Consider the following 27,865-nt stretch of genomic DNA (forward strand, 5'->3'; position numbering starts at 1 on the left):
GTACCAAACAATTTTATTTTAGTGCAAACCCTTAGTGTCACCAGGAGCAGCATTTTGGTGAAAAATTTCAGAAGAAACACGGAAAGGGCCTCATGTGTGAAGAGATGCAAGTTCCATGTGTTAAGGAAGCCCTTTACCCGTGGGGAGGTTAGGAAGGACTTCCTGGCCACCTTGGACTATTTTTATAAGTAGGGCACTTATACTAGGGAGAGAGCAAACAAAACCATCAAGTGTGGGTTGGTAGAAAAAGTCATTAAAACTGGGAAGAACGCAAGACAGCCTTCAGCTACACTGACACACTTGCTCAGAATCAGGGTGTCTACACTAAAGAAAATCCTTACAGTATAGTGAATATAGGACATCTTCTGGTGATAGCCTCACCTTCAATTATCAATGGAGAGTTCACGCTAGAGAAAGACCACAGTTTGGAGGAAATGTGAAATTTCCTTGTTCAGTATAACAAAAATGGATCAAAGCCTCTGTGAGTATCCATCTGTCTGCTTTGAATCTCATACATCTGAACCTCCATAAAGGGAAGATGCCCCATAAATTTCATTTATGTGGGAAGCATATGTGGCTATGTTGCACTTTCTAACCAGCCCAGGGCTCTTTCCAGATTCATGTCACTGCCAGTTTCTGTGGCCAAAGCCACTTCATCTCAACTACCTGGCAGGTTCCCCTCCGGGAAGCTGGCATCTGTTCTGCCATGAATTGGAGAAAAGTAGTAGTAGCCTGAGCCCTTAGAAGGTCCATATCCCCTTCTCTCTGATTAGTTGGCATGGACCTCACCTAGTGTTGTCCCAGAGGAAAGCAAATGAATTCTACCGGCAGCTTGCCAAGAGCTACCTTTTTCAGGTACGTTTGTCTCACGCGATACTTGCAATTAATTTTTCCCACTCCCAAGTCTCCAACTTGGGGACTGCCTATCACATATTGCTTTGGTTTGTACCATTAGAAAGACCTTATTTTTAAAATACTCTCTAAATTTGGGGTTTCTAGCTACTATGCAGTGGTTTATAATAGATTTGGGCTTTGCAAGCACTACAATTTTTGTCGATTCCCGAACTCTGTGTGCCTCTAAGGGAACAGTATGGGAGGAAATGGCACCTCAGTGTTGGGCAAATTTGCATCGCTGCCCATAGCCTCTTGGCAAAGATTTGTTATTCTAATTCATGGCTTGGACACCTGGGTGATTAGTCTCCAGATACCCGCACATGGCCTCCTTAAAGAAGGACCGCCGAACCTCTACCCTTGAACAAGGGCCTTCCATTTCCCAGAGGCCCTCTCAGTAAATCTTGGCCTTTTCTCCTGGAGTCAGGTGGAGAACCCTCTTTCCTAGGCCTTGGGAATCTGTGGGAACTAAATTTCCCAGAACGCCCAGCGTTAAAGACGGCATCGCTGAGCCAACGAAGGCTTAGAAAAGAGGTGTTTCCGTTTGAGCACAAAGGGTTGGGGCGGGGCTTCCTGTGTCCAGTCTGTGGCCATCGTTTTGGCTGTCGGCAGGTGTCTTCGCCTTGTGAGACGTTCCGGAGGGCCGGGCCGGGCGAGAAAGGAGGCTTTGTCCCGCCGTACGGAGGCGAGTCTGGGGGCGGGGACCTCGTCGCCAGCGAGACCGGCCTGGAGACTTCTGTGCCCGTGACCGTCGTGTTCACTCAGCTGTCATCACTTCACTCCGCCCACAGTCCGATGGCTGTGGCCGCGCCCAGGGACCCGGCTGAGGTAAACGCGCGGCCCCCGGGCCCCCGCCTCCGCCCCTGCAGGCCAGAGCGCGGGGCACCTGCTCGGGTCTCTGCAGCCCAGGCCCCAGTGTCCGGCCCCGGGGAGGTGCTCGTGGGCGGGGGCCCAGTGTCTGAGCGCTGGCGTGACGGGGTGTGGGAGTGGGCTGCAAGGAAGGGGCCGGCTGGTGCAGGGCTGCAGGGGGACCTGAGGGGGAGGATTCGGGAGTGTGGGGTCCTCCTTCTGCCCTCGGGGAACATAAGTGCCGCGGAGTCACGGGGGGACTGGCGGGCTGGAGGGTTGTCCTTTCACGTGAGGACTCTAGACGCCAAGGACTCTAGACACTAGACGCCAAGTTTTGGCCAAAGGAGGGACACGATCTCCGTAAGGGGTGGGGGGTGAGGGGTGGTGAAGACCTTGTGGCCCTGGGAGGTTGAGTCTTTGTTCAAGGTCACACCTGGTAAAAGGCAAAACTGAGTACTCAGGCACAAAAAATAGAAGCCAGCCTGAGGTCAGCTGGCTGAGGTCCTAAGTCCATGTCAGGGGTTATATGTGGATGTTCCCTTTAATGGCGACCTTTTTAAGCAGGTGTGGAAGGTTAACCCAGGACTGGGTACCAAGATGTGCAAGTGCCTAGAGGTAAAACTAAAGTCAGGAATGTTCAAAACCACAGGTCTCCGTTTCTTTCAAGTAGGAATAAATAGCAAGTGGATAGGTGTCATGACAAGAGTGACTGCCTGAGCTTCTGGGTGTGTGTTCTAGAAGTAATGAGAGGTTTTGATCACAGGAAGGAGGTGATGTTACCAAGGTCTTAGAAGACTTCATCTGGCTTCAGAGTGGAAAACAGACTATGAGCTTGAGGGAGCAAGAAGGACAATCATTGTGGTGGCTACTGCTATAGTCCAGGTGAGGGGTAATGGACCAGGGTTGTTGCTTAGGAGATGGTTGTATTCTGGCTGTGTGTTAAAAAAAATTTTTTATTAATGTTTTATTTTTGAAAGAGAGAGAGAGGCAGAGCACGAGCAGGAGAGGGGCAGAGAGAGAGGGAGGGAGACACAGAATCTGAAGCAGGTTCCAGACTCTGAGCTGTCAGCACAGAGCCCAACACAGGGCTTGAATTCATGAACCATGAGATCATGACCTGAGCCAAAGTTGGTCACTTAACAGACTGAGCCACCCAAGTGCCCTGTGTGTCTTTATTTATTTTTTATTTTGTATTTATTTATTAAAAAAATTTTTTTTTGTATTTATTTTTGAGAGACAGAGAGAGACAGAGCCTAGGCGGGGGAGGGACAGAGAGAGACACACACACAGAATCTGAAGCAGGCTCCAGGCTCTGAGCTGTCAGCACAGAGCTTGACATGGGGCTCGAACCCACAAGCCGCGAGATCATGACCTGAGCTGAAGTCGGACACTTAATTGACTGGACCACCCAGGTACCCCTGTGTGTTTTTAAAAGGGGCAACTAGACTTTCTGATGTGGACAGTGAGAAAATGAAAGAGCTAATTAGTGATGACCTCAAAGATTTTGGTCTTAGCAGCTGTAGGAATGGAAGCTGCATCAATGTGTTACCGAACTCCAGTGCTTGGACCCAGTGAGAGTAGAAATGAACCTGGACCCACGATTTAAAAATACAGACAAAGCTTTATTGGAGCAACAGCTGTAACTGAATGGACACACAGTCACAACAAAGGTGTTAGACTGGCTCTCCGAAAAATAGGGAATTTTAAAGGACCTAGGGCGGAAAAGGAGTGATGTGTAAGCATGTAGGGGTGGGGAAATACAAGGAATTGGGCACGCAGGCGCAGTTGACAGAACATCCTTCTTCATACATTGGGTGTTTTGTTTGCAGTTAAGCCTCCACCTCTGGGCGTGATTTTCAACATTGTAGTGAGTTAAAGGTAACTCTTGGTCACTCCATGATCCATCTGTGCTGGCGTGAGTTAGGGGTTAAGCTCCAACTGGTCTGGGCCGCAAGAGCTCTTCCTCCAGGCAGTCGTGATAGCTTGAGGGGTAGTTTTGGTTTCCATCATGGGATGCTCTGCCTCTTGGGTCTTTGGCCTGAGTTAGGAGATAAGCTGGAAAGAAGAGCCTAAGAAAAATGTGGGACAAAGGTCGGTGGATACAAGCAGGTGAGAAGTAAAGGTCAGGTCTTGGGATCTAGCTGCTGGCACATTCAGATGAGCAAGTTGGTATTCACCGAGGATATCAGGAGCTTAGTTTTGACCATGTGAAGAGTCTGAGGTGTTTCAAAAATCAGTGACTGGAGGCATCAAATGAACAGCTTACAGGTCGGGAAATCTGGGGAGGGATTCAGGTTAGAAACATCCAAAATGTGGAAACTACAGTGGGGACGACGAGGACTGAGCGGTGGGTCGTATTTAGGCAAACTTGAGGTTGTGGTGGCAAAACTATTTGGGGGCCAGGTGTGGAGGGTGAGGGCCAGGACTGGGTCTCTTGCTTGGATACCTGGGTGATGGTTTCGGGCTGCACAGATGCAGGTAAGTAGACATGAGGTTTGGTGTATCAGACAGACTAGTCTGTAGATGGCCAGAGCTTCCAAGGGAAGAGTGGATTTGCAGTGGATGCAGAGACGAGAGGTAGGGGACAAAAGATGACGCCCAGGCCAGAACTGGTATTTATTAGCCACTTTTTAGACTTAGCAAGATTTGTGAGGACTTTGGTGGGACCTGATGTGTTTCATTCAGCCTGGTCAGGGAAAATAGGGTCACCTGTGAGAATCACTAGGCCTGGGGTGGGCAATCAATGGAGTTGGTCTCGAAGGTTAGGGGGACAGAGAAAATTTTTATTTGCTGAGGTGATAGCAAGTGCATCAAGGAAATAGAATGGGCCTATGGATATGTGAGATCTGCCCATGGTTCTGTGTGTCTAAGTCAGGCAAGGATCAGAGCCACAGGATGATCAGAGCCATAAAATGATTTGGAATAACACTGCTCTTGGGACCCGTATGAGGTTAGTGGTCTTACAGGATCCTGTTTGAATTTGCCACTTGAATTGTGGGTGCTGTGTGCCAAATTGTGGCATAAGGCCTAAACCCTGTATGATATGCTTCCTTGACGTGTGGAGGTACCTAGTGCTCTCAGATGGCCTGAGTGCAAATTCTCCTTCCCACACTGCTTCATGGGATAATATCTCCTAGCCTAACAACCCTTTTCATAAATGGAACAGGGCACGGTTCCTGCTCATCTCTTTGTAGCAGGTTTCAGTCCCCTCCCAGCCCACAGACTTATTCACACAAGCCAGTCACAGCCTATGGGATTCAGAGGGCTCCCAACCTTTTCATCCTACAAGGATAGCATCTCACAGCCCCTATTTTCTCACTTTTTCCCAGAATGTAGCCCCCATGTGGGCCTTTATGGTGAGTAGTATCCTGTACTCAGAGGGGTGAATTTGTGATAAACTGCTGTCAGTCACATCTGTCCAGTCTTAGGTGTTATGTGTTCAGCCATCAACATAATCTGAGGGTGGGGTGAGGAGGAAGCAGTTTAAATATAGGTAACTTCTGGGCAGGTCAGGGAGCTGTCTTTGGAGTGGGACAGTGAGGCGGTGGCAGCCACAGTAATTTGACTGTGGGTTACGGGCACTAAGGGATGTGCAGCCTAAAGAAAGATGTGGGTTTGGAGAGGGAACATGTCAGATGATCCCAGCGCCCTGCATTGCTAATTACATGACAATGACCATACCAGGGGGATTGCTTGTCAGGAGGTTGTGGATCCGTGTGTGCCAGGCCCACAGCTCAGATATATATTTTTCTGCCTGTCTTTTATTGCTGGTGGTTGAACCCAGTGGCCAATGGGACCATGAGGAGACAATAAGACCAGTGGTACCAGGGCCTGATTTCTCCTCTAAGTTGAGAAGCTTGGGAGATGGATGGTCATAGGGAGATGTGTGGGGGAAAGGATTGTGGCTTCTCAGAAGTAGAATGTAGTTTTATCTGTCATCATGCAGGGCAGTGTGACCTTTGAAGATGTAGCTTATAGTTGTCTACACTATAAGCAAGATGAAGCAGACTTACTATCACTGTTACTGAATTTTGAATAAAAATATCCTGGAAGACTAAATGACATGAAATGTGAGCTTACAAATATATAAAGTTGATTAGATAAATAATGAGATGTTCTAGAGGGAACTTAAAGCCTAGAGACTATACTTGGAACATTTGTTTTTCTTGCCCAGCAGGTAAAGCAGGACTGAGACACCCACATGTCACTGTCAGAAAGCATGAAGGGATGAATGTTGGGGAGGCTGAGGAGACCAGTGTAGAGGTGTTCATCAGACTGTGTTGTAGGTTCATAATCAGGGTTATTCAAAAAGATGAAGTAGAAGAAAGTAAAAGGCGACTGACATATTCATTAGGATGAGGCATGGCTCTTGTCTCACTGAGATGAGAATAGAGTTTGGGGCTTTGGTTTCACAGGAAGGTCTGGGGGAAAGGCCGTGGCTGTGAACATGGTGGGCTTGTTACTTGTACCCGATCAGGACAAGGACATGGAGCCACTTGGTAGATGAGGCCAGAGCACACAATGTCAGTGGATGGCAACATGCATACATGCAGTGAGGTGATATTTCTAGAATATCCAATGAATACTACTATATATTTTTTTAGTAGTTTTTATTTATTTTGGGGCCATTTACTTTCATAGCAGTAAAGTTACTTAATGCAGATGCAGGCTGCAGGAGAAGAAACCAGTGACACTTTGGAGACATCATTCTAAGCTCCATCCACTGCAAAGTGTTATGGCAAAGCTTAAGGTTCTGAAAGCCACTCAGAAAGCAGGCAATGCTAAGAAAAACCTGCCCCTTGTGTGAAAATAAAGACAAGGTAATATCCAACATCATTCCAGAAAACATTTCCTTCCAAAAGCTGTCATTGGCTGAGAAATCTCATTAGAGGGAAGCTTTATTGAGTTTAAAGATAAGTTGGTTGAAATTCAAGTCTGTCAATAACACCTTCTGTGCTGTGAGAAAAGTAAAATTATAAAGATAATATAAGGATCCCACATTCAGTATGGTTGAGGAAGATAATATCCAAATTTTAGTAGAAACCATTTTATCAATTTAGAGGACTTGGGCGGTTTGATTTTCCTTGAATCAGAGAAATATGTAAACTTTAAAATAAAATTGGATTGGGGCACCTGGAAGTTGGTGGAGCATGTGACTCTTGATCTCAGGGTTGTGAGTTTGATAAATAAATAAGGCTTATTATCTTTACACTCAGAAGTCATTTTTCACGTAACCGACTTTTCCAACTCAATATAACATAAACATTAACATCAGGTCTTTCACACACACAAATTTAATTTTTGGAGGGTTTTTTAATACTACCAAAGATTGAAACTAATTTGATGTCTGTCAATGGAAGATTGAATAAATCATGACGGATACCAAGATGGAGCATTAGCTTTGGAGGAAGTTCTGCCAACTGCTACAGCTCTGGAACATACTGTTAGGTGAAAAAGAAGAGGAAGAAGGTGTCATAATATTTTGTGCAGGTAGCTGTATTTTTCTAAGAATGGAAGGAAAATTTTGTTTGTTTGTTTCTCTTGAGTGTCATTAGGAGCTGATTGGCTCCTAAGTAAGAACTTACTTGGGGCGCCTGGGTGGCGCAGTCGGTTAAGCGTCCGACTTCAGCCAGGTCACGATCTCGCCGTCCGTGAGTTCGAGCCCCGCGTCGGGCTCTGGGCTGATGGCTCGGAGCCTGGAGCCTGTTTCCGATTCTGTGTCTCCCTCTCTCTCTGCCCCTCCCCTGTTCATGCTCTGTCTCTCTCTGTCCCAAAAAAAATAAATAAAACGTTGAAAAAAAAATTTTTTTTAAAATGTCATTATTTCAATAATTAAATACAGATAAAAATATTTTTCCTCTGTTTGCTAAAATCATTATTTTCTAGGGCACCATTCATCCTTATATTGCATTATTTAGCCTTCAATTTTGAGAGTATTACATTGAAGTCTCTTTCTGTTACTCTGTTTCTCATCATTTTTCCTAAGCAAGAATCAATAATTTATATGCTTTCTACGTTGGGAGGAGAGGTCAGTGAAAAGAGTAAGGTCAGCCATGTGGGTAGAGCTTGCATACTGGAGAAGAGAAGACCCCACTAAGTTAGCTGTTATTTTGTATTTATGATCAGTTTTTTACTTGTTAAGTAGGTCATCAAACACAGATTATTATTTAAAAAAAATTTTTTTTAACGTTTTATTTATTTTTGAGACAGAGAGAGACAGAGCATGAACAGGGCAGGGGCAGAGAGAGAGGGAAACACAGAATCAGAAGCAGGCTCCAGGCTCTGAGCCATCAGCCCAGAGCCCAACACGGGGCTCGAACTCCCGGACTGTGAGATCGTGACCTGAGCTGAAGTCGGACGCTTAACCGACTGAGCCACCCCGGCGCCCCAGATTATTATTTTTTAAATTAGACTTTATGATTTTAGGGCAGTTTTAAGTTCACAGCAAAATTAGTGGAAGCTACAGAGGTATCCCGTATACGACTTCCCCCACAAAAGCACACACTTCCTGCTATCAACATCCCACGTCAGAGCGATATGTTTGTTCACAATCTATGAATCTGCGCTGACACATCATTTTCACTCAAAGTCCACAGTTAACATTAGGGTTCACACTTAGTGTTGTGCATTCTGTGGATTTTTACTATCTCCATAGTTCGACCTTTTCCAGAATGTCATATACTTGCAATCCTACAGTATGTACCCTTTTCAGATTGGTTTCTTCCACTTAGTAATATGCCTTTTCATGACTTGATAACTTCTGTTTTTAAATAATTTAAAAAAATATATTTATTTTGAGAGAGAGTGCAAGAGAGCACATGTGCATGAGCAAGGGAGGGGCAGAGAGAGATGAAGGGAGAATCCCAAGTAGACTCCGCACTGTCAGCGCAGAGCCCGATGTGGGGCCCAGTCTCACGAACCATGAGATCATGACCTGAGCCGAAGTCAAAAATCTGATGTTATCCAACTGAGCCATCCAGGTGCCCCTTGATAACTTCTTTTTAGTGCTGAATAATATCCCATTGTCTGGATAGGACATAATTTATCCATTCACCTATTGAAGGACGCCTTGGTTGCTTCCTAGTTTGGGCAGTTATGGATAAAACAGCTAAAAATGTCTATCTTCAGGTTTTTATGTGGACATACATTTTCAACTGCTTTGGGTAAATACCAAGGGGCACAATGCCAGATTGTATAAGAGTGTGATTAGTTCTGTAAGAAACCACCAAACCATCTTCCAAAGTGGCTGTACCAGTTTGCATCCCTACCAGTAATGAATGAGAGTTTCTATTGCTCTGTATTCTTGGGAGCATTTGTTGTCATCAGTGTTCTGGATTTTGGCCATTTCTATTAGATATTTAGTTATATCTCATTGTTTTATTTTGCAATTTCTAATAATAAAATGATGTTGAGCATCTTTTCATATGCTCGCTTGCCATCCATCTGTCTTCTTTGGTGAAGTATCTGTTCACGTTTATGTTAAAAAAAAACAGTTTTATTAGCTACATTAAGTTAACGACACCTAAACCATCCAAATTTGAGATTCTCCCAGAGAATTCAAATTAGGATTCATCACAGCATCACTTACTTCAAATCCATAATAATATTTTACTTGTTTACCTTAATAGTCCATAAGTTATTAAATAACAGTAAATTATTAATTGGAATTAGACTTCAGGGACCATCAGATGTTTGGTAAACTACAGGTTAGTGACTGCGAATATATGCTAACAAATAAGTATTTCTGGAGGGATGCACAACAATTGATGACAGAACTTAACTCTTGCGTTATAGGAGATAGGGCGTCAAGTAGGAGAAAGAGGAAATACTAGGTATTGTATGTGTATGCACATAAATCTCAAAATTTTCTAAACAAAAAGGTTGTATACATATTGAAAAAATAGTAAGGAAAACAGTAATAAACTAGAACAAAGTGTGTGTGTGCGCGCACGTGCGCGTGAAATTAATCAATAAATACAAATAATAGAAAATTATAGAGGAATTGTAATAAGGAAAAAGTATGAAATGAATTTAAATAATAATCAAATGTAACATGTAAGTGGGAGTCAGAACCACAAGATTTGGGTACATAAAGAGATCACAAAAGATCTTTGAGTCCTGGACCAGTTGTGGTTACCTGTCTCACTCCTACTAAGAACTATAGTCATTTGTGGAAAAAAATCAAGCCTGTGTCCTGTCTTTTATCACATAGTTTCTGTAGAAGGACACTTAGGGACTAAATTGGCACATCTTATTTTCAGGAGAAGTAACAGGAGACTCCCCACCTCACAGCTGTGTGGCTTAAATTCTAGAGGTCAGATCAGACCAAGTTGTCACTGCTCAGAGGATGAGTGGGGCAGCTGCTTTAGAAATCCTTGCAGATCTGGAGCAGGTGCTGATATCCAGGGGCCATATAAGTGCCAGAGAAACACTTGGGCCTTGACACCGTCATACACCTTTGTGATTCCTGGCCTCTGCACTCGGTGACCTTTCACTTGTTCTTTCTCTTATCCAATGAGGTGTTTATTCTGAGTGAGAACACACTTGTGACAGCACTCCGGCTGGTTTTAAAGGTTAACTTGCTTCTAGTTGACACGCTCCTTACTTGCTGACCTGAGGTCCTTGATCTATAACAGCTCATTTATACTCTCTTTGAGATTTGCAGACCACCTGTCTTGAGGTGTGAGGAACTAGAACTTTCCCAGGCCACAGAGGCCAGCAGATCGGTTTGAAGGCACCTCGGCTTTCTGATTAGCCTAGCAATTTTCTTTTCTTTTCTTTTCTCTTTTTTTTTGTAGAAAAACTTTTTTTTTTTAGGTCACAGAAATGTTTTTCCTCACCTCCCTTTTTGTATCTGTAGACCTTGCCCTCCTTTGCAGAAAGAACAGAGTCCTCCTGCACGGCACATAACCAGGACCCCGCCGCACAACTACCAAGCACCGAGACAACATCTATAACTGGCACCATCGAGTTTGCCCGTGACCAAGAAATGTGGCAGGTCACGGCACTCCCTTTGCTGAGTAGCTGTCCTAAACCCTTTTACCAACCCCTGGGCCAGGTAGAAACCTCAGAGTTGGCGTTTGGACAAGAGTCCTCTTCTCCCCAGGTTGCCGGCCTTGTATATAAAGCTCAAATTCCTTTCCAATTAAAACTGGTCTCTTGAGTAATGATCTTTCAGGCGACTGCCAGCCAAACTTGGGTTCAGTAACACTTTCTTTGTGCTGATCCCAGAAATTTGCTATAGACATAAAATACAGATGAAATAATGTGCACCCAGCTCCCCAGGACCAGTAATAAAGTACACGGGGTGTGCAGTTTTGTAACTGATCACAGAAAGTTTTCAAAGACTATTCATTCATCGGGCTCTCCAGAGCAACAGAACCGAGAGAGAGAGAGAGAGAGAGAGAGAGAGAGAGAGAGAGAGAAACGTCATATTCATTTTTTCCTCGGTAATATTGGCTTAATGGAGACACAAGAGAGAAAGGAGAGAGATTTTAAAGGAACTGGTTCACAAAAATGTGGAGGCTGGAAAAGTCTAAGATCTTAGATCTTAGATCTAAACTGGAGGTCCAGGGAATAGTGGATGTTCAGCGCTAGTCTGAAGCCAGTCAAGAGACAGAATTTCCTCTGTCTGTGGAATCCCTGACTGTGCCCTTCTCATCTGAAAATATATTGCATATTTTAGCTATTTGTTTTGTTTGAAGTTTATCTTTCCTGATGGTAACATTGGCTTAATAGAGGCAGGTTCTTTGCCAGACATTTTCTTCCTCCTACTTCTCATACAGAAGAATAAGGTGTGACACACATTGCATGCTTAACATGTACCTATTGAAGCAGTGAATAAAAGTATACCTACCTTGTCCCTGTTCATTTTTAAGAATGTGAAATCTTTCCTACTTCTTTATTTTCATCTTCTAGCAGGCTGCAATGATGCACAAATAACAGAAATTTAAAGTAATATATTTTTAGGTGAAACACTTGGATTGACCAAAAACACATCTCAGTAAACACATCTTCCATCTTAGCTGTCTTCTCTCAATGATTAGACCTTGTCTTGCCTGTCGTTTTTACCTGGTGTTTTCCAGGCATTTTAGATATGTTATAGGCTGGCTGTTTCTCTCAAATAGTTTTTTAAATTTTTTTAAACTTTTTAATTCCTTTAGTTTATTTATTTTTGCGAGACAGAGAGAGACAGAGCATGAGCAGGAGAGAGGCAGAGAGAGAGGGGGAGACACAGAATCTGAAGCAGCTTCAGGCTCTGAGCTGTCAGCACACAGCCCGACCTCGGGCTCCAACTCATGAGCTGTGAGATCATGACCTGAGCCAAAGTCTGATGCTTAACCGACTGAGCCACCCAGGTGCCCCCAAAAAACACTCTTAAAAAGTTGAGTTGTAAAGGGTGTGAGTGAGAAATGGTAGAAGCAGGAAATGTACTGGATGGAAGAGTGAAGTATAATTGTTTTAAGGTGTCCAACGAAGTTATTTTAAGTTTTTATTTAAGTAGTCTCTACACCCAACATGGAACTCAAATTCACAACCCAAAGATCAAGAGTTACATGATCTTCTGAGTCAGCCAGGCACCCCCAACATAGTTATTTTAAGAGATTTAAACAACTTGTCTTTGCCAACTCCTTACAGCTTCTCTCTAAAGAGTACCTTCAGACAGTGGTGGCTTTGGAAGGAAATATTTTCTAGGTGACGTTGGACATAAACTTGTCCTTTATTTTCACAGAGGGGCAGAAGGATCTGTCTCAGCACTACATTCTCTCAAGTGACTTCTAGGCCAATACACTTTGCCCCAGGATTCTGAGGTGGGTGGAGCTAAGAATGATGTCTTCAAAGTGCCTTGGACTCTGCTCTTTCCTCTAGTGGGCCCTGTAACTCCTGCTAAATTCCTTTCTTGCCATGAATAGACGGGAGCAATAAAAAGGAAAAACAACTCCAGAAAAAAAAATAATTCATGGAAACTGTTATGCAGGCATTCCAGAAAGATATATAGTCCCAGTATATGAATTCATGTTGTTCGTCATTCACATTGTATGTTCTCACTTCATGGTCTACCAAGTGGCTCCAAGGGACTTTGGCACAGACACAAGTGGAGAATCCAATACAGTCACAGGAACCGCCTTTCGCCTAGACTTTCTCGTAAGCAGCATTCTTATCCTGGTGAGACAAAAGCCACATTCACCATTCTCATCCTGGTGAATACGTTTGTCACCTTTTGTTCTCTTTTATCTTTCGGAATATGAACCTACACCATGGTCTGATGAATAGCTCTACACTGATTTCTTCAGGCTCCCTGACATTCATCCCTTTGTGCTCGTTGGTAGTGACACCCAGGTCTCTCAGTTATACTTTGCCGGCTCGGCAAGAAAAACATATGTTCCAAGTGTAGTTTCTGGGCTCTAAGTTCTCTCTAGGACATCTCACCATTTCTTTAAATAAACTTTACATGTTTGTAGGCTCAGATTTTATGTCATTTAATCTGAGAAACTTTGACTCAAAGGTGAATAACAAAGATCATAACTCTGTTCTATATTGCTTATATTGTGGAAAACATGAAGGCCACTCATTCAAAAGTAATTTTCTAAAATTGTAGGATGTAGTTCACTAGAGGCTCAGGTAATTTTATGATCTAACAGTGGGAATGTTCAGAATATAGGAGTTGAGAGTATAAAACCACTTCTGATTAGAAATTTATGCTGACATTTAAAAGATTCTAATTAACAAAGCATAGTGGCAGGGGAGGGGGTGTTTCAATTGGAGAAAAAAAAAGACCTGGGAATACTCTGAGATGGAAAGGCACATGGAATTCAAAAGACTGAAGGAAGATCAATGGGTGTTTAGTACAATGTATGATGGGGACTGTGGTGAGAAAAGCAGCATAGAAAGTGGGTGAGGCTTTTTCTATGAGGTATCAGAGGACACCTGAACTGTAAGAATGATTAGAACTTTGAGTAAGGGAAATAATGGGTTTGTGAGGGATTAATCAGATGGGATCAATAGTATTGTTAATGATAACATTTTAAGTATCCAAATAAATGTATTAAACTTTACATTTTAGCACCTTTTAATATTTGTTTTAATTGAAAGGTTTTTGTTTTAAATAGTTCTTATAAGTGCATTTACAGTACTTAGTATGAAGCTTTTGGAAATTGTTTTTATAAAAGTCAATTTTAGTAATTATTGTGAGCCATTGGCACCTGGATGATACTTTCAAAAAGTTGCTCTTTTTCTCTTTATTACATATCGTTAGTAAGCCATTTGCCTTTCATTACCACTAAAACATTTATTAATGTAATATTAATATTTGAAATCCTAAGCCAGAATGTGTATCTGGAGAAAGAGCATTCATAGAGGCAATTAAGGTAAAATGACATCATAAGGATGGGGCACTACTTCATTAGGACTGATTTCTTTATAAGAATAGACACCAGGAGTATGGTCACAGAGAGGAAAAGGCACAGCAAGATGGCCATCCACAAGCCAAGGAGAGAGGCCTTAGGAGAAACCTTCATCTTCAACTTCCAGCATCCAGAGCAGTGAGAAAATAAATTTCTGTTCAAGCTGCTTCAGTCCATACTGTTTTGTTATGACAGTCCTAGTAGGCTACCACAATTGTCATTTAATGTGTTCTTCTCACCAAAAAAATAAATAAGCTGGACATCCAAAAAGATACAGTCAGGGGACACAATGGTCACAATTCTAAAAAGGCTACACCTGCCCTGGCTGGCTCAGTCAGTGGAGCATGTGACTCTTGATCTCACGAGGCTGTGGTTCCAGCCCCACCTTGGGTGTACAGATTACTTAAAAAATTTTTTTAAAAAGGCTACACAATTATAAACTAGCTTTTACAAAATATAGAGGGTTTAGTATAGAGCCTTTACAATTTTACTTCCACTTCTGTTGATTTTTGCTTCCACTTCTCAAAATCACTTATGATACAGGTAAGGGAGAAGTTTTCTGTGGGAGCCAGAAACAATTCCTCTTTGTCCACCTGTGTCAGGGTGGTGTAATATGCCTTTTCTTGCTTTTCTGTGATGGCCCTGTGTGGAGTCTTTTTTCTTCTTCCTGACAAACACACACACAAAACTGAGTAATGCTTCAGGCCATATACATTTGAGGAACAATACCGTAATGTTTCCAGCTATGTGTGAACTCTTTTATGTTTTAATGATGTATGGAATCAGATGCCATTTTAAAAATTTGTTTATTGAGAGCAAGTGAGCACATGTGAGGGAGCCAGGGAGGGGTAGAGGGAGAGAGAATCTCAAGTAGGCTCCATACATACTGCGGACGCAGGAGTGGGGCTCAATTTCACCACCCTGAGACCATGACCTGAGCTGAAATCAAGAGTGGGCCGCTTAACCCACTGGGCCAGCCAGAAGCTCAGCCGGGCGCTCCTAAAATTAATATTATTTGAGATGCACCCAAATCCTCTATCCAAATGTCATCTCTGGCACCTGGATGGCTCATTTGGTAGAGAGCATCCCACTCTCGATCCCAGGGTCCTGAGTTCAAGCCCCACGTTGGGCATGGAGCCCATTTAAAATAATACTTTTATCCTCAGGGAGCAGGCTGAGCTTTATAGAGTCGAAATAATGTCTCTAAGCCACGTTTAACAATGAGCAAAAACCCCTTCTCCCCACTGATTCTGAAGCGTCACTAGCCTTGCCTGCGTGCCGCGTGGCCCACCTGCTGGTAGACACTGCGGACCCTGTGCTACTACTACATTTCCCAGGAGATCCTGCGCTGGGCGGCCGCAGTCAGGAGCCAATGAGGGGCCATTTCCGTGCGTGCGCATCGTCTCGGGGCGGGGCTTCCGGGGCCGTCATCCTGGTCCTTTTGGCACGTTCTTTCACACAAATTCCGGAGCTCGGGGTTCGGACGGTGGATGACTGACCGAGAAAGGGCGGGAGGAGGCGCCGTACGCGGCGCGCCGACCGGGATTCACGGCTCGGCGACGCCGCCCGTGCTGCCCCGCGCCGGGGCCGGGACAGGCACCGCCCGCCCGGGTGTCCGCTCCGCCCACAGAGTCCGATGGCGGCGGCCGCGCGCAGGGACCCGGCTGAGGTAAACGCGCGGCCCCCGGACCCTCCTCTCCCCGCCCCCACCCCCGACCCTCAGGCCCGAGCGCTGGGCGCTTGCTTGCGTCCCTGCGGCCCCGGTCCCGGTGTCCGGGCCCCGGAGGCGCTCGTGGGCGGGGGCCCAGTGTCTGAGCGCCGGCCTGAGGGGGTGCGGGAGCGGGCTGCAGGGGAGGGGTCGGCTGGTGCAGGGCTGCAGGGGGCGCCGAGGGGGAGGAATCGGGGGGTGTGGGGTTCGCCCTCTGCTCTCGGGGAACAGAGGGTGTGCGGCGGGGGCACTGGCGGGCTGGAGGCGTTGCGCCTTCACGTGAGGACTCTAGACGCCAGGGAGCGTTCTGGCCTAGCAGAGGGGGGAGGGTTTGGTCTTAGCAGCTGAAGCTGCGGAAGCTCCATCAACTGGGATGGGGACGTTGGCGGTGGGCTCATTTTTACTGTGAATGTCTTAAGTTTTTCGGCCCTGTTAAGAGTGTGAGAAGTTTCAGAGAACTGAGTGAAAGCGTCAAATGGGCCACTGGGCACTCAGGTCTGGAATCTGGGAGAGGTCCAGGATGGAGACATCCAAGAGTTCTGGCTATTGTGTGGACCAGGTGGAGCTTTGGATCACATATAGGAGGGGTGAGATGCAGGTGGTGGTAGCGTGGTGGCAGTGCTGTTGGTGGGCCGGAAAGAAGAGGGTGCCTGCTGAAGGAGAAGTGTGATAGCGGGAACAGTGTGGGAGAGAGGACCATCTGGCAGGTGGCCAAGACTTCCCTGGGAGGAGTGGACAGGAGACGGCTGCGGAGGCAGAACTAGTCGTTGAGTCAGGATGACAGTGAGGCCTGTTTATTCGCTACCGTGCAGATTCACCAGAACTGTGGCGAGATTTTATGGCATCTGCGGTGTTTTAGTCTTACTGGTGGATAAGGTCTGGGGCAAATCTGTTCATTTGTGAGGGTCACTGTGCCTGGCATGGAGACCATTGGGGTTTTGATGCACTTTTTTTCCCCCTCCGTTTATTTATTTTGGGAGAGAGCACAAGCAGGGCAGGGGCAGAGAGAGAGAATGGCAAGCAGGCTCTGAAATGCCAGCGCGGAGCCCGATATGGGGGTCAATCTCATGACTGTGAGATATGAGCTGAAATCAAGAGTCGGACGCTTAAGAGACTGAGCCACGCAGGTGCCGCTTGATGCACTTCTAATGAAAGTTAAGTGGAGAAAGGAGGGTTGCTGCTGCTATGGGGACAGCAAGGGCAGCACAGCAGTAGAAGAGGGTCATGAGATTCACTTGTGGTTCTGGGTGACTAATACTGAAGCAGAGATCCCAGGCAGAGAGATGGGCAGGCCTTCAAAGCAGCGCTTGGGGTTTCTTTGTCATTGGGATCCCATCAGAGGACGGGGGTTATACCAGATCATGTTTGAAACTTTCAAGCACGCTGGATGCGGTGTGCCCAGTACGTGGGTGAGTCCAGGGAGACGCCTGTGGTGCGGGGCAGGGAGATGGTAGAGCTTGGGAGTGCATTTGAGGGATCCGTAGATGTGAGAGAGGTCTACTGAATGATGTACACATTAAGAGTAAGTATGGGGGCGCCTGGGTGGCTCAGTCGGTTGAGCGTCCGACTTCGCTCAGGTCACGATCTCACGGTCCATGAGTTCGAGCCCCGCATCAGGCTCTGTGCCGACAGCTCAGAGCCTGGAGCCTGCTTCAGATTCTGTGTCTCCCTCTCTCTCTGCCCCTCCCCTGTTCATGCTCTGTCTCTCTCTGTCTCAAAAATAAATAAATGTTAAAAAAAAAAAAAAATTAAAAAAAAAGAGTAAGTATGAGCTGAGAGCCCTCCGGCCCTGGGATTGGGGACCTTGGGGTGAAGCATGAGCCCATGTGGCCGTATCTTGTATGTATGATCTGTGAGATGTAGGAGAAATGCTTGGTAAGAGGGATGGGGCCCTGAGGGCCAGTCCCAGAGCTTCCTTGACATCATGTGCACTGCTGCTTGTTGTTGCTGAGAACCGCTGTCAGTGGCGCTGGGGCCCGGTACCTCCTCTAGGGTGGGGAGTTCTGGAGGAGGATGGATGTGGAGTAGATGTGTAGGAGGTGGATTGTGGGTTCTCAGAGAAATAATGTTCATGGTTTCATCTGTCCTGTTCTTGACAGGGTGGTGTGACCTTTGAGGATGTCGCCGTGTACTTCTCCCAGGAGGAGTGGAAGCTCCTTGATGAGGCTCAGAAACGCTTGTACCACGATGTGATGCTGGAGACCTTTGCACTTATATCCTCACTGGGTAAGACCCTCCCCAGTGATGTGGACTAGGTTTTGCACTTCATCCATAACCCTCTTTTCCTTTTTTTTTTTTTTTTCCTTGTCCCTCTTGCCCCCGGGGTCTTCTCTGTCCTTTTCAACATATAGACCCTAGGTACAGCTGGCTTTCCCCGTTTCCTGGATAGTTGCTGTCCTAGGTAGGGCTGTGTTTTTGCATTGCCCTCTTCTCTCCCCACAGTCCCAGCACTGTCCCTACTGAACTTTTACAAGAAGGATTTGATTTCAGTAGTTGTGCAGTAAGGCTAATGGATGGCATCTTGTTTGTCCTCTCCCTGGCCAGTTCATCTCTCTAGGTCTATGGCTCTTCTGTGTCCTTGGTTTTGTTTGCTTATTTAATCTGAGATTTCATTGTGCTTGCCTGTACTGGGAATTGCAGGCATTATCATGACCATTATTTACATGGACCATGGACTGTCTTTCAAGACCATCCCGGTTCTATTTATAGTGTTCAGACTTCTTTTTTCTTTTTCTTGTTTGCCAGCTTTATTGAAGTATCATTGACCAATAATTTTGTATATATTTATATTTGTAGTGTATAGTGTTATGACCTTGATATTCATGTATATTATGAAATGGTTATTACAATTGATTTCATATCACTTTACATATTTTTTGTGAGTATAAGAACCCTTAAGATGTATTCTCTTAGCGAATTCAAGTGTACAACACAGCATTATTAATGATAATCACCGCGGTGCTTATTAGATTCACAGAACTTGATCAGTTTGTAACAGACCAACATCTCCCTGTTTCCCATAGCCTCCAGCCCCTGGCATTCTACTCTTTGTTTCCTTCCTTCCTTCCTTCCTTCCTTCCTTCCTTCCTTCCTTCCTTTTTTTGATTCCACATAGAAGTGATACCATATAGTATTTGTCTTTCTCTGTCTGACTTATTTCACTTTGCATTATGCTCTCCAAGTTTATTCATGTTGTCATAAATGCATGATTTTCTTTTTTATGGCTGAACAATACTCCATTTTATATATATACACCAGGGTTTATTTATCCATTCATCCATAGATACTTACCTTGTTCTCATACCTTGGCTGTTGTGAACAGTGCCGCAATAAATACAGGACTACAAATACCTCTTTGAGATACTCAGTTTTTTTAAGGTTTTATTTTTTAAAGTAATCTCTATACCCTAAGTGGGGCTTGAACTCACAACCCTGAGATCAAGAGTCTCATGCTCTTCTAACTGAAACAGGCACTGCTATTTTTTTTGTAATTTTTTTTAACGTTTTTATTTATTTTTGAGAGAGAGTATGCTAGCAAGGGAGGGGAAAGAGAGAGGGAGACACAGAATCTGAAGCAGGCTCCAGGCTCTGTGCCTGGATGCAGAGCTCGTACCCATGAACTAGCCATGACCTAGCCAAAGTTGGACACTTAACGGACTGAGCCACCCAGGCGCCCCTGGTGCTGCTATTTTTAATTTTTGAAAGCTTTTCCATTCTGTACCGATGTGTGTACCAATTTATCTTACCAACTGTGATGATTTCCTTTTTTTCACGTTCCTTACCAACACTTATTCTCTCTTGCATTTTGATAAGAGCTATCCTAATAGGTGTGAGGTGATTTTTCATTGTAACTAAGATTTGCATTTTTCTGATGTTAGTGATGTTGAGCACCTTTTCATGTACCTGTGGGCCATTTATATGTCTTTGGATAGATGTTTATTCAGGTCTTTTGCTCCTTTTTAATTGGGTTATTTGGGTTTTGTTGTTGAGTTTTATGAGTTCTTTATATATTCTGGATATTAATCTCTTGGCAGATATTTTCTCTTATTTCTTAGGTTGTCTTTTCATTTTGTTGATTATTTCCATTGCCATGAAGAAGTTTTTGGTTTGATACAGTTCCACTTATTTATTTTTGCTTTTGTTGCAAAACAAAATGGTGTCCTATCCAAAAAATCATTGGCAACACAAACGTCAAGGAGCTTTTTCTGTATGTTTTCTTCTAAAACTTCTATAATTTTAGGTCTTATGTTTTAAGTTTTTTAAAAAAAATCCAATTCAAGTTAATTTTTGTGAGTGGTGTAAAATACAGGTCCAGTGTTTTTGTTGTTGTTGTTGTATTTGGTAGCCTTAGGGTTTATTAAGCTGTGCCTTAGTATAGATAGGCACTGGGGCTTGCCCATGGTGCTCTTAACATGGAAAACCCAGGTGTTCTGCCAATTCTTCTTGAGCACTGACAACAGGAAATTGATAGCTAAGTAGATGTTGTCCACAAGGTCCTCATCTGTCATCTTCACATGGCCAATGGCCACTGCCCGACACAGCATTTTCTTCATCTGGAATTTGATTGTGGACTTCATCCACATAGGCCAGGTATTCTCATTATGGGTCAGCAAGGAAGGGAACTTATCAGCCTTATTCAGGCCTGGGCCCAGGATTTGTGTAATCTGCTTGATCAGAGATTCTGAAAGCAAAAAGGCATCATAGTTCTTGGCCAGCTTCTTGACTGATTTTTTTATTCTTGTTGAGTTTCTTCAGTGCCTCAATATCCGTGTAGGGAATATCCACAGCCTTGGCCTCATCACAGTGCTGCTGGCACCCAAATTACATATGGAGAACTTGGGGTGGGGAGTGGACAAAAGCCCGCAATGTCTACATTCACCGACAGCTAGTCTGCCTTCTCAAACCAGCTGGCAGGCTTGGCCAAAGTCTCCCCATGCCTCCCATCTTATTTTAAGACCCAAGGTGGAGGTCTTTTTTCTTTTTCCATGTGGATATCCATTTATTGAAGAGACTGTCCTTTCCTCGTTATGCATACTTGGTGTCTTTATCAAAGATTAGTTGACCCATGTGTGCAAAGGTCTATCTCTGGGCTCTCTATTCTGTTTCATTGGTCTGTTTTTATGCTAGTACCATACTGTTTTAATTACTATAGCTTTGGAATATTTTGAAATCAAGAAGTGTGATGTCTCCAGCTTTGCTCTTTTTTCTCAAGATTGCTTTGGCTATTTGGAGTTTTCTGTGGTTCCATATGAATTTTACAATTGTTTTTTCTATTTCTGTGAAAAATGTCATTGGATTTTGTTATGGATTGCATTAAATCTGTAGATTGCTTTGGGTAGATTGCTGTGGTAAAATGGACATTTTAACTATTAATTCTTCCAGTCTGAGAACACAGGATGTTTTTCCATTTGTGTCTTCAATTTTTTTCATCAATTTCTTATAATTTTCAAGGTACAGATCTTTCACCTTCTATGTTAAATTTATTTTGAATATTGTTTTCTTTTTGATGCTATTTTAAGTGGGATTGTTTTCTCAGTTTTTTTTTCCCCAGGTAGTTTATTATTGGTGTATATAAATACAATTTAGTTTTGTATGTTGATTTTTTTTTTTTTTTAGTTCTACAACCTTACTGAATTCATTAATTACTTCTAACAGTGTTTTGGTGTATTCTTTGATTTTCTGTATGTTAGGTTGTATCACCTGCAAACAGACCATTTTACTTTCATTCCAATTTGGATGCCTTTTGGTTTTTTTCCTTAATTACTTGGGGCTAGAACTTCTAGTTCTAGGTTGAATAAAAGTGAAGGTGGGGCACCTGGGTGGCTCAGTCAGTTGAGTGTCCATCTCTTGATTTCTGCTCAGGTCGTGATCTCATGGTTTGTGGGATTGGGCCTTGCATCAGGCTCTGCACAGACAGTGCAGAGCCTGCTTGGGATTCATTCTCCTTCTCCCTCTCTCCTTCTCTTCCTCTCTCCCTCCCTCCCTCCCTCCTTCCCCTCCCTCCTCCTCCCCCACTCACACTCTCTCAAAATAAATAAACTTACTACATCTATTGATGTGATGATATGATTTTTACCTTTTAAACTCTTATTCCATTAAGGTGGTGTATTGCATTTATTGATATGCACATATTGAACTCTCCTTGGATCCCAGGGATAAATCCTGATTGATTGTAGTGTATGATCCTTGTAATGTGCTTTTGGATTTGGATTTGGTTTGCAAGTATTTTTTTTTTTCTTTCTTCAAAGAGTTTTGCGTTCATGTTCATTGGGGATATTGGCCTGTACTTTTCTTCTCTTGTACTACCTTTGAGGTAATACTGGCCTCATAAAATGATTTTAGAAGTGTTCCTTCAGTTTTTTGGAAGACTTTAAGAAGGATGGCGTTGATTCTTTAAATATGTAGTGGAATTTCCAGTGATTCTGTCCGGTTCTGGGCTTTTCTTTGTTAGGAGATTTTTTTTTTTTTATTTTATTTTTTTTTTTTAAGACACACAGAAAGAGGGCGCGGGGGGGGGGGGTTGCAGAGAAAGGGGGAGAGAGAGAATCCCAAGCAGGCTGTGTGCTGCCAGTGCAGAACCCAGTGCGGGGCTTGAACTCATGAAGTGTGAGATCATGACCTGATCCAGAATCAAGAGTCGGAAGCTTAACTGACTGGTCACCCAGGCACCCCTGGGAGATTTTTTTTTTTTAATGTTTATTTATTTTTGAGAGAGAGCAAGTGGGAGAGTGGCAGAGAGGGAGACCGAGAATCCCAAACAGGCTCTGTGCTGTCAACACAGAGTCCGATGCAGGGCTTGAGCCCACGAACCGTGAGACCATGACCTGAGCCAAAATTAAGAGTCAGAAGATTAACTGACTGAGCCACCTATGTCCCTTGTTGGAAGATTTTTTATTACTGATTGACTCACCTTACCAGTTATGAGTCTGTTGAGATTTTCTATTTCTTCAGTATTTAGTATTGTCAGGTTGTATGTTTCTGTGAATTTATCTGTTCTAGGTTAGCCAATTTGTTGTCATGTAATTGTTCATAGTAGTCTCTTTTGTTTGATTATATTCCTGCAGTATCACTTGTGATGTTTCTACTATAATTTTTATTCCTTCTTATAACTGATTTTTTTACATTCCATAAGTTTTAATGTATTGTGTTTCTATTTTCATTTGTTTGAATATAGTTCTTGATTTCTTCTTTAACCCATTGTTCAGGATAATGTTGTTTAAGTTCCACATATTTGTGATATTTTCCAGCTTTCCTTCTATTAATGATTTCTAGTTTCATACCACATAGTTGAAAAAGATCCCTGGTATGTTTTCAGTCTTCTTAAGTGTTAAGAATTTTTTTGTGATCTACATGTGAGAGAGTCCTAGACATGTTCCATGTGTACTTAACAAGAATGTACAGTTGGGGCACCCGGGTGGCTCAGTCAGTTGAGTGTCCAACTTCGGCTCAGGTCATGATCTCACGGTTCATGAGTTCAAGCCCCACATCAGGCTCTGTGCTGACAGCTCAGAGCCTGGAGCCTGCTTCTGATTCTGTGTCTCCCTCTCTCTCTGCCCCATACCCACTCATGCTGTGTCTGTCTCTGTCTTAAAAATAAATAAAAAAAACATTTAAAATTAAAAAAAAGAATGTACAGTTTATTGCTGCAGTTGGATGGCATCTTCTGTGTATGTCTGTTAGGTCTCTTTGGTATCAAGTGCAGTTCAAATCCAACATTTCCTTACTGATTTTCTGTCTGCATAGTCTGTTGATTGTTGATAATAGGATATTGAAGTCCCCTACTATTATAGCATTGCTGTCTATTTCTGCCTTCTGATCTGTATTTGCTTAATATATTTAAGTGCTTGGATATTGGGCACCTATATACTTGTAATTAATTATTCTATCCTCTTGATAAATTAACTATTTTATCATTATACCAGACCTTTCTCTTTTTTGGTTTTTATTTGCATATTTGTAATTGGGTTGCCCTCTTCCAATAAAGTCAGCGTGTATTTCACTAGTGTTTCTTTGCGTTCAGGTTGCTGCTGTGGGGCAGAAGATGCGGAGGCACCCCTTGAACAGAGCATTTCTGTAGGTGTGTCACAGGCCAGTGTGCCCAAGGCAGCTCTGTCTTCCCGGAAGACCCATCCCTGTGAGATGTGTGGTCCGGTCTTGAGAGACGTTTTCCACTTGGCTGAGCACCAGGAGAAGCCAAGTAGCCAGAAACTATTCAAGTATGGGGCATGTGTGAAGCAAATCTATTGCAGTGCAAACCTTCAAGAGCATGAGAAGCAGCACATGAGAGAAAAATCCTTCAGAAGCAGTGTGGACAGGGCCTCATTTGTGAAGAGCAGCAATTTCCATGATTCAGAAAAGCCCTTTACCTATAAGGAGGTTGAGAAGGACTTCCTGACCACCTCAGAACATCTCCAACAACAGGCAGCTCATACTGGAGAGAACAGAATCACCAAGTGTGGGATGACTTTTCAAAGCAAAGAAAGTCATTACACCTGGGAAGAATGCGGTAAAGCCTTTGGTCCCAAACACACACTTGTTCAAGACCAGGGTATCCACACTGGAAGACAGTGTTTTGTGTGTCCTGAATGTGGGAAAACATTCAGGTACAGATCTTCACTTGCTATTCACCAGAGAATCCACACTGGTGACAAGCTTCATGTGTGTAGTGACTGTGGTAAATCATTTACGGGAAGCTCAACCCTCAGTCAACATCGAAGAATTCATACTGGACCAAGGCAGTACAAGTGCAGCAAATGTGGGAAATCTTTTAGCCAAAAATTTGTCCTCCCTTATCCTCAGAGAAGTCACACTGGAGAAAACTGTTACGTGTGTCGTGGCTGTGCTCAATCTGTTAGTCAGAGCTCCATCATTATTCGACAACGTACAATTCACACTGGAGAAATGAGTTATGAGTGCACTGAATGTGAGAAATCATTTCGACGAAAATCCGATCTCATTGAACACTGGAGAGTACACACAGGAGAAAGGCCTTATGAATGTAGTGAATGTGGGAAATCTTTTACTTCTAGCTCTGCCCTCCGTTATCATCAGAGAATTCATACTGGAGAAAAACCTTATAAATGTAGTGAATGCGGAAAGTCTTTTACCTCTAGCTCTGGCCTCCGTTACCATCAGAGAATTCACACAGGAGAAAGGCCATATGAGTGTAATGATTGTGGGAAATCTTTTACCCAAATAAATCACCTCATTATACACCGAAGAGTTCACACAGGAGAAAGGCCTTACGAATGCAGTGAATGTGGGAAATCATTTAGCCACAAATCTTACCTCTCTCAACACCAGAGAGTTCACACGGGAGAAAGGCCTTATGAATGTAGTGAATGTGGAAAATCCTTTACCTCTGGCTCTGCTCTCTGTTATCATCAGAGAGTTCACACTGGAGAAAAACCTTATGAGTGTAGTGAATGTGGGAAATCTTTTACCAATGGACCGATACTTATTCGACACCGTAGAGTTCACACAGGAGAAAGGCCTTACGAGTGCAATGAATGTGGGAAATCCTTTACCCAAAGAAATCACCTCAATATACACCAGAGAGTTCACACAGGAGAAAGGCCTTACGAGTGCAAGGAATGTGGAAAATCCTTTACCTCTGGCTCTGCCCTCCGTTATCATCAAAAAGTTCACATTGGAGAAAGGCCTTACGAGTGCAAAGAATGTGAGAAGTCTTTTACCTCTGCCTCTGCTCTCCGTTGTCATCAGAGAGTTCACACAGGAGAAAGGCCTTTTGACTGCAGCGAATGTGGGAAATCTTTTAGGGATAGTTCCCAATTGAATCAACACCAGAGAGTTCACACTGGAGAAAAGCCTTACGAATGTAGTGACTGTGGGAGATCCTTTAGTCAGAACTCCTATCTCTCTAAACATCGGAGAGTCCACACTGGAGAAAGGCCTTACGAGTGCAGTGAATGTGGGAAATCTTTTACTTCCGTCTCTGCCCTTGGTTATCATCAGAGAGTTCACACTGGAGAAAGGCCTTATGAGTGTAGTGAATGTGGGAAATCTTTTACCAATAGCTCCATACTGATTCGACATCGCAGGGTTCACACAGGAGAAAGGCCTCATGAATGCAGTGAATGTGGAAAATCCTTTACCCAAAGAATTCACCTCATTATTCACCGGAGAGTTCACACAGGAGAAAGGCCTTTTGAGTGCAGTGAATGTGGGAAATCTTTTACCTCTCGTTCTACCCTCCATTATCATCAGAGAGTTCACACAGGAGAGAGGCCTTATGACTGCAATGAATGTGGGAAATCTTTTAGCCGAAAATCAAACCTTTCTCAGCACCAGAGGGTTCACACCGGAGAAAGGCCTTAAATGGGTAAGACGCATACAGTTTCCTTGTTCGGTGTAATGATACCAGAGGCAACTCTTTGTAAGGCACCATTTGCCTGAATTCAATCTACTGCATCTAAATGCCAATAGTAGAGAGTTTTCTCATAAGTTTCAGCTATGTGGCTGAAGCATGTGTGGCTATGTTGCAGTTTCTAAACTGCGGAGGGCTTTCTCGAGATACATTTCACTGCCAGTCTGTGGCCAAAGCTATTTACTCCTCCCCTGGCAAGTCTCTACATCATGCATCAGTCATCACCCCACTGTGCTCAGGGAAGCTGACCTCTGTTCTCATTGCTGGAGGAAATTAGGAGTAACCTGAGTCTCTGGGGGACCCACATTTCCTTCTTTCTGACTAATTGGCATAGACCTGGCCAATGTTGTCCTAGAGAACATCAAATCAGTTCAGCTGGCAGCTTGCAGAGAAGGATGAGCATTTGCAGGGACATGGTCTCCAGAGACATTTGTGATTAATTTTTCCAGCTTCCAAGCCACTCACTCAAGAACTGCTAGCCCCTGTTGCTTTGGTTTGTGCAGTAACAAAGTCCATGTTTAAGTCCTTTTCAATCTTGTGTGTTTTATCTACCATGTGTGGTGGTTTATAAACATTTTGCGATCTACAAACATGAAGGGGTGAACAGCTTTCATTGGGGAGGGTCTCAAATTTCTGTGCCTCAAGGGGACAGTATGGTGGCAGAAATGAGCTTACCAGTTTTTGCCAAATTTGCACTGCCCGTGACCTCCTAGGAAAGACTGCATAGAGATCACCCTGAGGAGGGGCAGGTGTGAGAACCTCAGGTGCTTCTGTGAGCAGCATGATTTTTTTTTTTTTTCACAGGGGATAGCACAGGGGATGTCAGCACTGTTGAGGGACACCTCTTTCCCAGGTCCTGCAAAGAGCCATGTGTCCTGATATCCTGTGTTTTGTCATTGATTGTAAGGCCATAAGGTTCAGGGGAGACCAGAACTGCTATAGAAACACTGACTTAACAGGGAGTGGAGGAGACTGCAGCCAACTAGACAAAATGTGCCTCTTCTAAAAGTGTGCCCACATATACTGCAGCAGAGGCTGTGCAGAGCTGGGGTGTGCGCAAGTCCATGGACCTCCGGGTGGATGGATCTGGTGTAGCTTACATCGTTGCCATTGGAAATAATTGAAAGGTTTTGTGGATTCCTGCAGCCTCTTAGTGATGTTCATCTCAAGACCACTGCTGCACAGGCAGGAAAACAGATCGAGAAAAGGGGGATCTGTAGTCCGGGGATGCGGCTTTTGTGACCCAGCCAGCAGTCCTCTTGACTCTCATGGAGAGTCCTTCGTTGATCGCTGTATTTGCTTTCACAGCAAAACTAGCCTCCACGGGGTGAGACTGTGTGTTGAATGTAGGGTTGCAAAACCTATTTTCCAAAAAGAGTTGGACAAACAGATTTTTTATCTTGAATTATTTAAGAAAGGTTTATTAAGGTATAATTACATGTAATAAACTGTACATATTGGAAATGTAGTCTTTAGTAAGTTTTGACATACTTACAAACCTCAGAAAACATCGTGGTCTTATAGTGATCATATCGGTCATTGTATATTTACCTCATGTCCTTTATCTGCCTTCACAGCACTCCAAGTAACCATTGATTTACTTTCCATTAAAAAAAAAAAACAAAA

The 27,865-nt window shown here is 43.8% G+C and overlaps 2 protein-coding genes, 1 long non-coding RNA gene and 1 pseudogene across 3 annotated transcripts in view; 3 read left to right on the top strand and 1 right to left on the bottom strand.

Annotated features, from left to right (window-relative positions):
• LOC121023504 (zinc finger protein 418-like) overlaps window positions 1-27,865 on the top strand; it is a 216,890-nt gene that overhangs the window by 155,329 nt on the left and 33,696 nt on the right. The gene's annotated exons all lie outside the window — the stretch shown is intronic.
• LOC121023506 (zinc finger protein 256-like) lies at window positions 1,327-27,428 on the top strand. Its single transcript, XM_040465446.1, is given in 4 exon segments — window positions 1,327-1,719; window positions 17,952-18,078; window positions 23,873-26,100; window positions 26,102-27,428. Coding segments are annotated over 4 exon segments (2,514 nt in total). The 5' UTR covers window positions 1,327-1,686; the 3' UTR covers window positions 26,228-27,428.
• Window positions 2,037-11,608, top strand: LOC121023509 (uncharacterized). Its single transcript, XR_005787439.1, has 2 exons — window positions 2,037-2,622; window positions 10,601-11,608. It is a non-coding gene; the product is annotated as an uncharacterized LOC121023509 (long non-coding RNA).
• Window positions 20,133-20,919, bottom strand: LOC121023357 (60S ribosomal protein L10a-like; annotated as a pseudogene).

The sequence above is a fragment of the Herpailurus yagouaroundi genome, unplaced genomic scaffold (genome assembly GCF_014898765.1).
Source record: "Herpailurus yagouaroundi ecotype Mexico unplaced genomic scaffold, PumYag 557, whole genome shotgun sequence".
NCBI classification, from domain to species: domain Eukaryota; kingdom Metazoa; phylum Chordata; class Mammalia; order Carnivora; family Felidae; genus Herpailurus; species Herpailurus yagouaroundi.